The sequence below is a fragment of the Xiphophorus couchianus genome, chromosome 18 (assembly GCF_001444195.1).
Source record: "Xiphophorus couchianus chromosome 18, X_couchianus-1.0, whole genome shotgun sequence".
In the NCBI taxonomy this organism is placed as follows: Eukaryota; Metazoa; Chordata; class Actinopteri; order Cyprinodontiformes; family Poeciliidae; genus Xiphophorus; species Xiphophorus couchianus.
This window is the reverse complement of record NC_040245.1, coordinates 917,434-930,141: the sequence shown is the minus strand read 5'-3', so window position 1 is coordinate 930,141 and position 12,708 is coordinate 917,434. Positions and strand designations below refer to the sequence as shown.

At 42.8% G+C, this 12,708-nt stretch overlaps 1 protein-coding gene and 1 long non-coding RNA gene across 2 annotated transcripts in view; one reads left to right on the top strand and one right to left on the bottom strand.

Annotated features, from left to right (window-relative positions):
• Positions 1–9,965, bottom strand: part of LOC114161797 (uncharacterized) — a 12,294-nt gene extending 2,329 nt beyond the window's left edge. Inside the window, exon 1 of the long non-coding RNA XR_003599072.1 lies at positions 9,857–9,965. This is a non-coding gene — a long non-coding RNA (uncharacterized LOC114161797). The remainder of the gene's footprint in view (positions 1–9,856) is intronic.
• LOC114161756 (galectin-9-like) overlaps positions 1–12,708 on the top strand; it is a 25,735-nt gene extending 13,027 nt beyond the window's left edge. The window contains exons 2-9 of the mRNA XM_028045327.1: positions 893–953; positions 4,933–5,021; positions 5,466–5,670; positions 9,972–10,091; positions 10,193–10,300; positions 10,393–10,481; positions 11,787–11,943; positions 12,394–12,708. Of these exons, the coding sequence (XP_027901128.1) occupies positions 921–953; positions 4,933–5,021; positions 5,466–5,670; positions 9,972–10,091; positions 10,193–10,300; positions 10,393–10,481; positions 11,787–11,943; positions 12,394–12,540 (948 nt within the window). The 5' untranslated portion in view covers positions 893–920 and the 3' untranslated portion in view covers positions 12,541–12,708. The remainder of the gene's footprint in view (positions 1–892; positions 954–4,932; positions 5,022–5,465; positions 5,671–9,971; positions 10,092–10,192; positions 10,301–10,392; positions 10,482–11,786; positions 11,944–12,393) is intronic.

The following is a 12,708-nucleotide window of genomic DNA, read 5'->3' as shown; positions in this document are numbered from 1 at the left end:
CAGAGCCGGCCCAAGGCATACATGAGCTAAGCAGCTGCTTGGGGCCCCCACACCACCAGGGGGCCCCAAGAGCACTAAGTTAGCATGATTATATGTTTAAAATAACTCTGGATAAAACAAACTAAATGCCATTACACATTAAAAAAATATTATATTTGTTACAGACTCGATAGTTCATCTATTCCTGCTGAAATATAAGATATTGTTAACTTGTTTACTGAAAATTTATTGTTTATCATCTGATGTAATTTTTAAATAATTAAAATAATGCGGAACAATTAAACTCCATTCTGCATTTCAAAATACAAATATATAGTTTTAGGTTTCTTCTATTGTGAGTTTAAAATAGTTACAATAACTGGTATGATGTAAGCTAACTACAAATGATGCTAATGATGCTAATGCTACTAGCTACGTCACACACAGAGATGCAGAATCTGGTGTTGACATGTTGGTTTGGGGGACCCGAATGAAAATCTGTTCAGGGCCCCAAAAAGTCTCGGACCGGCCCTGTAACCGTTAGGAACCACAGGGAACAGTCATGATGCTGCCACCACCATGTTTCACAGTAAGGAGGCCCGGTGTTGGTTAGATGAGGTAAATGTAGCGAACCAAACTTTTCGGCCTCTTCTGATCAGATGGTCAGATTTTCTCCTAAGTTGTGAATATTTCAGGTGAAACTGGATCTGCATGGGAATAAATCCTGGTTTCCGGTGTTAACGGTTCCCCCATTCCTTCCGGGCCCAGACTGGTTCCAGTAATCTCCCCTGAACCGACCCTCGGTTCTGCAGAAACGCCTCCCACTGCTGGGAAACCGAAACCTTCCAGCGAGCTTAAAAAGCCGCTGCTTCCTAAACGCCTCCATTTTAACTCAAAGTCCGCGGAAGGAGACTTTCTGCTCCCACAGCCCGGTTCTGCTCATGGCTTTCAACCAGTCTCCGTTCTACAACCCGGTGAGTAAAGTTTTATTCTCATCGCTTCATGTTTCCGTTATGAAAGCAAAGCGCATCGTTTCCTGCAGCCGCTCCGACAATCAGCTTTTAATGAAGCTTCATGAAAACTGAAGCAGGTTCATCCCAGATGTTCCACATGTTTCCCCGAATGCAGATGTTTGTGTGACATTTCCACGATGCTCCGCTTCCCTCCAGCTGCTCCAAATATTCTGACTCAAACGGGAAAATATGAAGCTCTGGTTTCCTGGTTCTGACTGGGTTCTGCAGCTCTTCCTGTGAAACAATGTTTCTATTCTGTCTCCCTCTGATGATCACTGAGTTTTGGGCCTCATGTGCTTTTACTAACAAAAGCAACAAAGAAAACCTTCAGTAAAAAAAGAAAAAAAAAGTCGACACAAGGACTGAGGAACAGATCAGATCATCTGAATAGTTATTTAAAATTATGACATTATAGGAAAAAATATTAAGTTTGTGTCAAATTCTGGTATTTTAAGGAGTAAAATGAAAATAGCAATAAATAATGTAGCATCAGTTACAACAGGGTCATCAGGTGGAACAAATGGACAAAGCTGGTTTATGAACAAGAGGTCTCACTCCAACATAAACTCTGGGACTGTTTAACGTGTCTTCGGCTGAAACGTCAGCAGTGACTCACATTGGGTCATTATTAGCAAACGTTTTATTATAATATTTATGTAAAAGTAAAACTGCCAGTAAATGTGCTTTTGTTTCAAAACATTCCTCCAGTCAATGTAAATAATTAGCATCTCTATGCTAATGGCGCTAACAGAATAACTGACTTTTTTAAGGAAGGTCAGAGGTCAGGGGAATCCATCCTGCAGGTGGCTCTGTGGATCTTCCTGAAAGCTCTGGATCAAAACGATGACGAACCAACTAACCAACTTTTTTAAGCTGCAGTTTGTAACTTTTATAAAAATAGTTTATTCTTTTTACATATTTATGGAAAATATTGTTAAAGTTTGTTTAGTTAAAGATCAAACTCCTCCAGCTCCTCCCTGAGCTGCTACTGTCTGAAGAAAAGCACCGAAAGCAACCAATCAGAGCCAGGAGGCGGGGCTTAGCTCTGCCAATCAACTCATGTACTCGCTGCTAAATCTGCTAACGATGGAGAAACAACTCACAGTTACAGGAAAGCCAATTATCTGCTGCCATTGGTTGCTATGCTAACTAGCCATAGCATTCACAACAGGCTACGCTAGCTGCACCAAAGGGGAATGAGCAGCACCACACGAAGGGTGATTGACAGCGATGAGACTCGTTTGATTATCTGTCTCATAAACTGTCACAACATGGAAACAGTTTTAATAAATATGGAAAAAAAATATACATTTTTTAAAATTAAAGTTACGTCCTGCAGATTTAAATATGGAAGCAATAAACACAAGAATTTTATTGTTTGTTTCTTTGTGCATATTTACAGTTTAATAATATATTAAATGTTGATTTTATAACCAAAAGAAACCAAATTAGAGAACAGAATGTGGTTTTCACAGCAAATACATTTTTATAAAGTATAAATCGCCTCATACTTTCATAATAAAACTTTCCCAAGGATGAAAGTCACTTAGGAAGATTTCTGTCATTTGTTGTGTTTCGTTGGATCAAGAACTTTTATCTAAAGCTACAGAAAGAAACAGACAGGAAGTGATAAAAATCACAGGAAGTGGAGAGGAAAGCGTGGAAAGACAAAGATCAACAACAGGAGGAGATTAAACCAAAAGAAAAGATCCAGAAAGTATTAACATATGAGACAAATAAACCAGTTTGGGTCAGAACCGGGCCTGGATCAAAACACGCCTGAGACTATTTGGTCTCTGATACGTTCAGCACATTAATGAGTTTCAATTATTTAAAGGAGAAAACCGAAAATAAAAACGTCCCCAGAGCAGAAAAACTCTGCTGGCGGTTCGCCTTCCTGCAAACTTTCTGCAGGAACATTTCTGTAAAATTCAACATGAAATACTTTTTAGTTTTTACAGTTGGGTTTCTCTGCAGTCACCAAGAAAGAGTCAATTTTCCTGAAATCTGAAAATACAACTGAGCCTCAGTTTTACCAGAAATACACGCTGGAGTTTTGCTTCATCACATTCTAATTAATTATATCATTATATATATATATAATCATATGTTAGAAGAAAAAACTAGAATAGAAATATCTTATTGTCCCACAGAGAGGAACAAAGTGAGAGGAAGTTAAAAGATTCACACAAAGATAAAAATGTTAAATACACAAAAATAGAATAAAGAACAACATACTGGACAAAATGGTCTCATAAATCCTGTAAAGTTATCTGATCCAAAACAACGGATCAGATTAGATTCACCTGCTTCAAAGTGAATCGAAGCTGAAAACTCAGGATAATTATTGAAATGTACAAAATGAGTATTAAAAACAACAATAATAAAACTTTGCAGCAACAGAGCTGTGCAGACAGCAGCAGGGTGTGAATACTTTCTGGGTTTGAATGTTTTAGAAAGTAACAGCTGCTGGAAGGAAGGATCTGCGTTAACGCTGCTTTAGGCGCCGCGGATGCAGCAGAACCGCACTGAATGAATGTTAATCTGAGTGAATTTATTTTAGTAAAATCTACCAAAAATATTCAGAAAGGACTCAGAAAACAGTAAAATTCATGCTGAGTTTCTCTCACCGCCTTCAGATGTTTTTAAAATGTTTTTTTCTTTCACTACGGAAGCCCATTTCTGCCATCAAAGAAAAAAATACAAACTCAGGAAGAAGTCAACAAGTTTTAAAGTCATAACTATGAGAATAAAAGTCATAATTCAGAAAATAAGTCGTAATTATGAGTTTCTGTCTCAATTACAACTTTAAAACTAATTCTGACCAATTTTTTTAATCATCGTTTTATAACTCAGGTTTTGTGTAATTAAATGTACTAACTGCTGATTAAAGTTCATTTTTAAAGCCGTTAAACAAACATGGAGCTTAAAGCCACAAACCACAGTTTGAAAAACAATTCAATAAAGGAAGTGAATGAGATGCAGCTCAGTTTGGTTTGTAGCTTCCTACTAAAAAAATCTACTTAATTCAGTTTATTTCTATTCCATCAATTCACAACACGTCGTCTCAAAGTTATTTCCAAAACAAATTATTTGAATCTGATCGTCCATCCCAGTTATCAATCAATGCATAAAATTCAGTTAATTATTCAAATTAGTTTCCAGGAAGGAATCAGCCAATCAGAACGCAGAGAGAAAATAGCTGAAAACATGAAGCTAACAGTTGGAATACCAGCAAGTAAACCAAACTGGAGAGCAGTAGGAGAAGAAAGTGAGTAAAAGTGGAGAATTATTCCTCAGCCTGTAGCAGCATGACTACAGAGATTACTCAAGATAACCCCAAGCACACAGAACCAGTTTTCCACACAGAAACAAGAAAGAAAAGTAAAAGTTTGACTGAAGTTAATAAATAAAATGAACAGCAGCGATGATGAACTTCCTGCCAGTTCATCAACCCTAAAATGAATCGAAGCAGCTGAGTAACTAAAGGCGACTCTGTCAGTATTTACTGCTCAGATGCTGCTGCGCATTTCAGCCAACAGAGAGAAAACAGATCAAAACAAATAAAATGGATAAAAATAAATAAAAACAAATAAGAATAAATCAAAACAGATCAAAACAGATCAAAACAAATAAAATGGATAAAAATAAATAAAAACAAATCAAAACAAATAAAATGGATAAAAATAAATAAAAACAAATAAGAATAAATCAAAACAAATAAAAACAAATAAAAACAGATAAAAACAAATAAAAACGGATAAAACATGTTGCAGCAGCTGGATGTCTGAGATTTGTAACGGAAAGTTCAGTTTCCTGCCGTCGGTACGGAGCAGCTGCAGCAGGCTGATAGACAGAAGCCAGTTCCCACAGTGACCTTTAACCTTTGTTCTTTCCACTGTAAGCTAAATGTTGTCCTCTGCGTTGATCTGTGCTGTAGCCGATTCCTTTCACCGGATCGATCCACGGCGGCCTGCAGGAGGGGAAGTCCATCATCATCAGCGGACGCGTCATTCCCGGCGTGGACAGGTCCGTCCATCCACTGTCTTTAGCTTCGCTCACATCTGATCAAACTATCAGCCACATGTTCACATGTAGCTAGCTAAGCTCCGCCCCCTGACAGATTTTTAAATCCCGGTTTGCCAAATTAGAGAGTTTGTTGCTACATTTGCGACTTTTCAGACTCTAATGACTTCCTTAAAAAAGCGAGTAGGGAAAAATTTTGAGACTTTTTTCTGTTATAGACTTTCATGTTGATGTGTAGAAGCACCGATCGCTCTCCAGTGATGTCAGCTCACCCAAGGCGGCCATCTTGTCCGACAAGCGTGTTTGAGGATTTGTAATTTCTTATAAAAGAAACTGAGATCAGTTTTTTTTAAAATTGGCCAACATAACGTCTTCAGAGTGTGTTTACATCAGCCCAGTAGGAATGGAGCTGGTTTTTACTGGTCTGAACTGGTCTGTGTTCCCCAGGTTCAATGTGAACCTCCAGTGCGGCTCCAGGAGCGGGGCGGACATCGCCTTCCATTTTAACCCGCGTTACGACGGCCATCCCTACGTCGTCACCAACAGCTTCCAGTACGGCAACTGGGGCTCCGAGGAGAGGAAGCAGAACGCGCCGCTGCCCGCCGGCTCCAACTTCACCCTGCAGATCACCGTCACCCGGGACTTCTACCAGGTCCGGTACTGCACCCGACCAGAACACGACCAAAACCCGACCAGAACACCACCAGAACCTGACCAAAACCTGACCGAAACACCACCAGAACGAGACCAGAACACGACCAAAACCTGACCGGAACCCGACCAGAACACAACCGGAACCCGACCAGAACACTACCGGAACCTGACCAGAACACAACCGGAACCTGACCAGACCACCACCAAAACGAGACCAGAACACGACCAAAACCTGACCAGAACCTGACCAGAACACCACCAGAACACCACCACAACCTGACCAGAACCTGACCAGAACACAACCGGAACCTGACCGGACCACCACCAAAACGAGACCAGAACCTGACCAGAATTCAACAAGAACACGACCAGAACCTTACCAAGCTCCGCCCACAACCGACCCGTGACCTCAAGACTCACAAAGTGTCATGAAGTGGTGGTGTGAGGTCCGTGAGGCAGACGCTGAGGATCCAGGCAGATATGAGAAAATGATTATTTTAATAATGAAAAACAAACCCAACGTCCAAAAAAACCTGGCAGCACAGCTGAGGCTCAACACTGGTAACAAACAGGATAAAGGAACGGACCCGACGACCAGCAAACATCAGACAAGGAGCCGACAAAGACACAGAGACACAGGTGACATTAAATACACAGGAGGTAATCAGGGAACAGACACACCTGGGGAGATGGGACAACATGGAGACTCAGAAAACTAAAAATAAACACAGAGAAAAACACAGACCATGACACAAAGCCTGGTTGTTTCTAGGTAACATGACTGATTAGTGAATCGTTTCTACCGGATTTTCACAATAAATCAGCTGCTAAATGGACAGAGGAACTAACAAGTTCATGTCATCATCTGGGAGGAAGTTACTGGTTTCTCAGTCACAAGCTGGTTGCAAACCTGAGGCCAGCAGGTGTCAGTCAGTTATGGTAGATCTGAACTTTGACCTCAAAATGAGAAGCTACAGACTGATAGGAGGAACCAAAGAGCTCTGTAAAGGTAAAGGCAAATCTTCTGAAGTTGGGATATAATTCATTTAATTTCACATAATTACCGCGGTAGAAGCCATTTGTTTGTTAAAGTTTTATGAAATATATTTGATGTTTGTTGTGAATGACGTAAACTCACAAACTAACGAGGTAATTAGTCCAACGTTTAGAAACTACAGCGGCTGTAATGAGCCACAGCAAAGGGAAACAAAGGTAAAATAACCCGAACAGGTGATCAACTCAAATCCACTCGTACCTTTTTACTCTCTCTCTCTCTGTGTAGTTTAAGCACACCTGTTACCGTGGCAACCGCCTGCGCCCCGCAAGACGAGCAAAGATTAAGTTAAAAACATAACATTCAGTCCGTTACGATATCAAGTTTCCAGGCTTGATATTTATTTCTCGATTATTAATCAGAGCTTCCCTGAACACAGCGATGGTTGACTGACTAGCTGTACTTGGTGCTAACGTGGCTAACAAGAGTAACAGTTTAGTCCAAAACCTTTTCTGCTAAAATAAAATCTTTAGTGTATGTCAGATACAGTAATGCTAATGCTGAAGCCAACGGGGAAGCGACCAAGGAGCTCACGGAAAGCTAACATGGAGCTAAGGGAAGCTAACAGAAAACTAATGGGAAGCTACCAGGGAGCTAAAGGGAAGCTAACAGAGAGTTAACGGGAAGCTAACAGAGAGCTAACGGGGAAGCGACCAGGGAGCTAACAGGAAGAGACCAGGGAGCTAATGGAAAGCTAACATGGAGCTAAGGGAAGCTAACAGAAAACTAATGGGAAGCAACCAGGGACCTAAAGGGAAGCTAACAGAGAGCTAACGGGAAGCTAACAGAGAGCTAAAGGGAAGCTAACGGGGAAGCGATCAGGGAGCTAACGGGAAGCTACTAGGGAGCTAACGGGAAGCTAACAGGAAGAGACCAGGGAGCTAACAGAAAGCTAACATGGAGCTAAAGGGAAGCTAACAGAGAACTAACGGGAAGCTACCAGGGACCTAAAGGGAAGCTAACAAGAAGTTAATGGGAAGCTACCAGGGAGCTAACGAGAAGCTAACAGAGAGCTAACGGGGAAGCGACCAGGGAGCTAACAGGAAGAGACCAGGGAGCTAACGGAAAGCTAACATGGAGCTAAGGGAAGCTAACAGAAAACTAATGGGAAGCTACCAGGGAGCTAAAGGGAAGCTAACAGAGAGTTAACGGGAAGCTAACAGAGAGCTAACGGGGAAGCGACCAGGGAGCTAACAGGAAGAGACCAGGGAGCTAATGGAAAGCTAACATGGAGCTAAGGGAAGCTAACAGAAAACTAATGGGAAGCAACCAGGGACCTAAAGGGAAGCTAACAGAGAGCTAACGGGAAGCTAACAGAGAGCTAAAGGGAAGCTAACGGGGAAGCGATCAGGGAGCTAACGGGAAGCTACTAGGGAGCTAACGGGAAGCTAACAGGAAGAGACCAGGGAGCTAACAGAAAGCTAACATGGAGCTAAAGGGAAGCTAACAGAGAACTAACGGGAAGCTACCAGGGACCTAAAGGGAAGCTAACAAGAAGTTAATGGGAAGCTACCAGGGAGCTAACGAGAAGCTAACAGAGAGCTAACGGGGAAGCGACCAGGGAGCTAACAGGAAGAGACCAGGGAGCTAACGGAAAGCTAACATGGAGCTAAGGGAAGCTAACAGAAAACTAATGGGAAGCTACCAGGGAGCTAACAGAGAGCTAACGGGAAGCTAACAGGGTGCTAAAGGGAAGCTAACGGGGAAGCGATCAGGGAGCTAACGGGAAGCTACTAGGGAGCTAACGGGAAGCTAACAGGAAGAGACCAGGGAGCTAACAGAAAGCTAACATGGAGCTAAAGGGAAGCTAACAGAGAACTAACGGGAAGCTACCAGGGAGCTAAAAGGAAGCTAACAGAGAACTAACGGGGAAGCGACCAGGGAGCTAACGGGAAGCTACTAGGTAGCTAATGGGAAGCTACTAGGGAGCTAACGGAAAGCTACCAGGGAGCTAATGGGAAACTAACAGGAAGGTGACGGGAAGCTAACAAGATGCTAATGGGAAGCTAATGGGGAAGAGACCAGGGAGCTAACGGGAAGCTACCAGGGACCTAAAGGGAAGCTAACATGAAGCTAATGGGAAGCTACCAGGGAGCTAACGAGAAGCTAACAGGAAGCAACCAGGGAGCTAACGGAAAGCGACCAGGGAGCTAACGGGAAGCTACCAGGGAGCTAACGGGAAGCTATCAGGAAGATAACAAGAAGCTATCGGGAAGCAACCAGGGAGCTAACAGAAAGATAACGGGACGCTACCAGGCAGCTAACGGGAAGCTACCAGGGAGCTAACAAGAAGCTCCAAGAACGCTAACGGGAAGCTACCAGGCAGCTAATGGGAAGCTAAAAGGTAGCTAACAGGAAGCTAACAGGAAGCTAACGGGATGCTACCAGGGAGCTAATGGGAAGCTAACACTGAGCTAACTGGAAGCGAATGGGAGCCAACAGGGAGCTAGCACAAGCTAATGGGAAGCTACCAGGGAGCTAACGGGAAGCTACCAGGAAGCTAACTGGAAGCCATTATCTTGTAGTTCTGTAGGTTAGCTGGAGTAGCTAGCAGTACCAGATGTTCAGAGATCAGACCCGGGGGAGAACCGGCTGAAACCCGACCAGAACTGAACATCAGCTGAAGCGTTCAGACTGAACTGAAAAACAAGAAGTGGAAACCAGGAAAAAGTCTGGATCTTTCAAGAAGATAATGATTTGTGAATGTTTGGAGGTAGAAACTGGATCCGGTGAGGATGAGACTGCGGTCATGGAAAAATTTCTGAATATTAAATGGGTCAAAACATTTTGTTCAGTACTGAGTTGAAAAAATCCTCAAACTTAAACTGTGTGAAAACTGTTAAAGGGATCAAAATGATAAGCGGGTCAGTTAAAGTTCAGCCTGCAGTGAGTCATTTAATCACTGAATGAAGGTTCTGGCATTAAGTATTGCTGAGCTGCTGAGGTCCAAACATCTGGTTTCACTCACTGCCGTCCCATTAACTTTCAGTGGAAACGTTGCTCACAAGTTCTCAGGAACTTCATTATAATCATGTTTCCATCACTGTGGGAGGAATAAGTAAAAGTAAAACAAAGACAAAGTATGGATTAAAATAATTAAAGTCAATTTATTTAGATAGAAGCTACTTACTTTTTCTGTTTTCTCCAAACTTGAGGTAATCGAAGTGAAAGAGCTGAAGTCAGGCAGACGTACTTCCAGTTTGAAGGATTGTTAGTAATGAAAGTGAACTGCTGTTTCCCTGCAGGTGAGCTTGAACGGCAGCCACTTCATGGACTACAGGCATCGCATCCCGTTCCAGCAGGTTGACACCATCACAGTCGGCGGAAGGGTGGAAATTTCCTCCATTTCCTTCTCCACTCCAGTGGTGAGCAACAAAACATGTTGTGTTCAGGGAGTTTGAGGTGATAATGAAGCTATCCAGTAGAGAAAACTTCCTGTGACTGAAGCAAACTGTTTGCTGTGCAGCCGTTTCCGCAGCAGGCTTTCCCGACCCAAGCCGCCTTCCCGTCCTACCCCGGCTTCGCCCCCCAGCCTGGATTCCCAGCTCAGCCTGGATTTCCTCCTGCTGTGCCTGTGAGTTCAGATAAAACATAAACCTCCTCAATGTTTTAGCTCCCAGAGATTTGAGTTTTCTCACTGGTAGTTTCGTCTCCATTTCTCTGCAGGTTGTTCCGTACAGGAACTTCATCAGCGGCGGACTCCAGCCCGGCAGGACCATCACCATCCAGGGCGTCGTCCAGCCCAGCGCCACCAGGTGAAACCAAACCTTCATCACGTCACGGTCACAGGTGGAAACCGCTAACTGAAAAGCTAGCTGCGCTAACCATGTGCTAAAGCGCTATACCAACACAGAATTTAGTGGAATCTAATGCTAATGGTAAAGCGCTATGCTAACATGGTATTCAGAAAAAGTTAAAGCACAATACTAACATGATATTTCGTTAAAGCTAATGCTAAAGTGCTATACCAACACAATATTTAGCAGATGCTAATGCGAAAGCACTGTACCAACAAGGTACATAGCAAAAGCTAATGGTAAACGCTTTATCATCAGCACAATACGTAGCTGAAGCTAAAGCTTACGCAAAATACCACCATGGTATTTATCAAAAGCTAATGCTAAAGGGCAATACTGACACGGTAAGTAGCGGAAGGTAATGCTAAACTGTTTTACCAACACAATATTTCACAAACGTTAATGCTGAAGTATGATACCAACATGGTAATTAGCACAATCTAATGCTATACCAACACAATCTGGAAAAATTTATTTACAGGAAGCTACGTTTCCTAAACGTGTTCAAAGATGCTAAAGGACTAAATGAAAAGTTAGCTCCATTATTAGTGGATTAGCATTAGTGTCCACTTCTGTTAACGTCTAACATCAAATACTGAAACAAGTGGAGTTTAACGAGGATCGATCAGCTTGTAGAGAACACAGAGAGAATAACATCCAATAAAACCCATAAAAGTCTCTGAGTTCTGCTGCTGTTCCTCCAAACGTTCCTCAGACGACGACATGTGGACTCATCAGTCCCTCAGTCCATCTCGGGAAAACCTGTTTCTATCACAGTCGGACTTTCAGGATTTGAAAATGTTGATTAATTCAGGAGAAAACCTTGACCAGATAGGAAAAGAGCCTCCGTCCGGTGTTCCCTGAAACCGGAGCAGAACCATTTTGCCGAACATCCGGCTGGTGCAGCAGGACGTTCAGCAGGTCAGCGTCTGTCATGAGACAGTGACTCAGTCTGAAGTCAGCAGAAACAATGAACCTGAACAGAAACAGAGACCGGTTCTGGTAAGGTCATGGCTTCATGCATCCTCAGTGCACAAAGTAGCGTTATCGTAGCTCCTTCCCTTACTAGGCGCAGTAAATAAGTCCGATGCTCAACATTAAACTAGACGAAGATTTTCCACTAAAGTTTCTGTCTAACTTTAGTGGAAAATCTGTCTATAACTCATATTCAGTCTTTGCTGAATCTGTTCTGACGTTCAGTAAAGTTTGTTCTTCATTTCTGACATTAAAAACTTTTTCTGCCATGTTCTGTTTTCCTCTCAGGTTCCACATGAACCTCACCCACCAGTCTGGCATCGCTCTACATTACAATCCACGATTCAACGAGAACGTTGTGGTCCGAAACACTAAGCAGTGGGACAAGTGGGGTTCTGAGGAGCGCGGCGGCGGCATGCCCTTCCATCGAGGACAGCCTTTCACGGTACGAGGGCTCTAAATGCGTCTTCAAACCCATGTGAACCCACTCTGAACAGTGCATGTGTACTGGGATCAGTGGTGTGGAATTCAGTGTTCTGCTGCTGCAGGCCAGGGTGCGTTACAATCTCATTGTTTTTTCCCCATATTTATGGATCAACTGATCATCTGGGAATGACATTTTAATGCTTTAGGAGTGATGATCATCAGCTGAATGAATATAAATTAGGTTGTGCTGCCAGTTTCAATCATGTTCCTCATTCATGGAAAAATATATATTTGTCCAATAAAGTCCTATCTTTGATTATTTCTGTTAAATGTGGAAAGAAACATTTTCTTCCCAGGCCAGAAACAGTTTGAAGTGAGAATGACTTTCCTTCATCAGTTCTGTTAGAAATCCCAGAGACAGCAGAGTGACAGCAGCTGGGATGACCTCTGTGACCTTTGCTTCTTGCAGCTGACCGTTATCTGTGAGAACAAGTCTTTCCGTCTGGTGGTGAACGGGATGCAGGCCCACAACTACAACCACCGCTTCACCCCGCTGCAGAACATCACCGGCCTGGAGATCGAAGGAGACGTCCAGCTGACCTCCGTCATCGTTTAGGTTCTGATCCAGAGGAGCCAACAACCCTGAAAACCTGGAACCTGCTGGCGTTGAAAGAAGCAGGCTGTGGTATTCACTGCCATCTAGTGGTCAAGATGTAGATGGCAGCCAAATAATGAGATTTGTTATGGTTCCATCTGTGATAAAAATGACAAATGTCTAAATTGG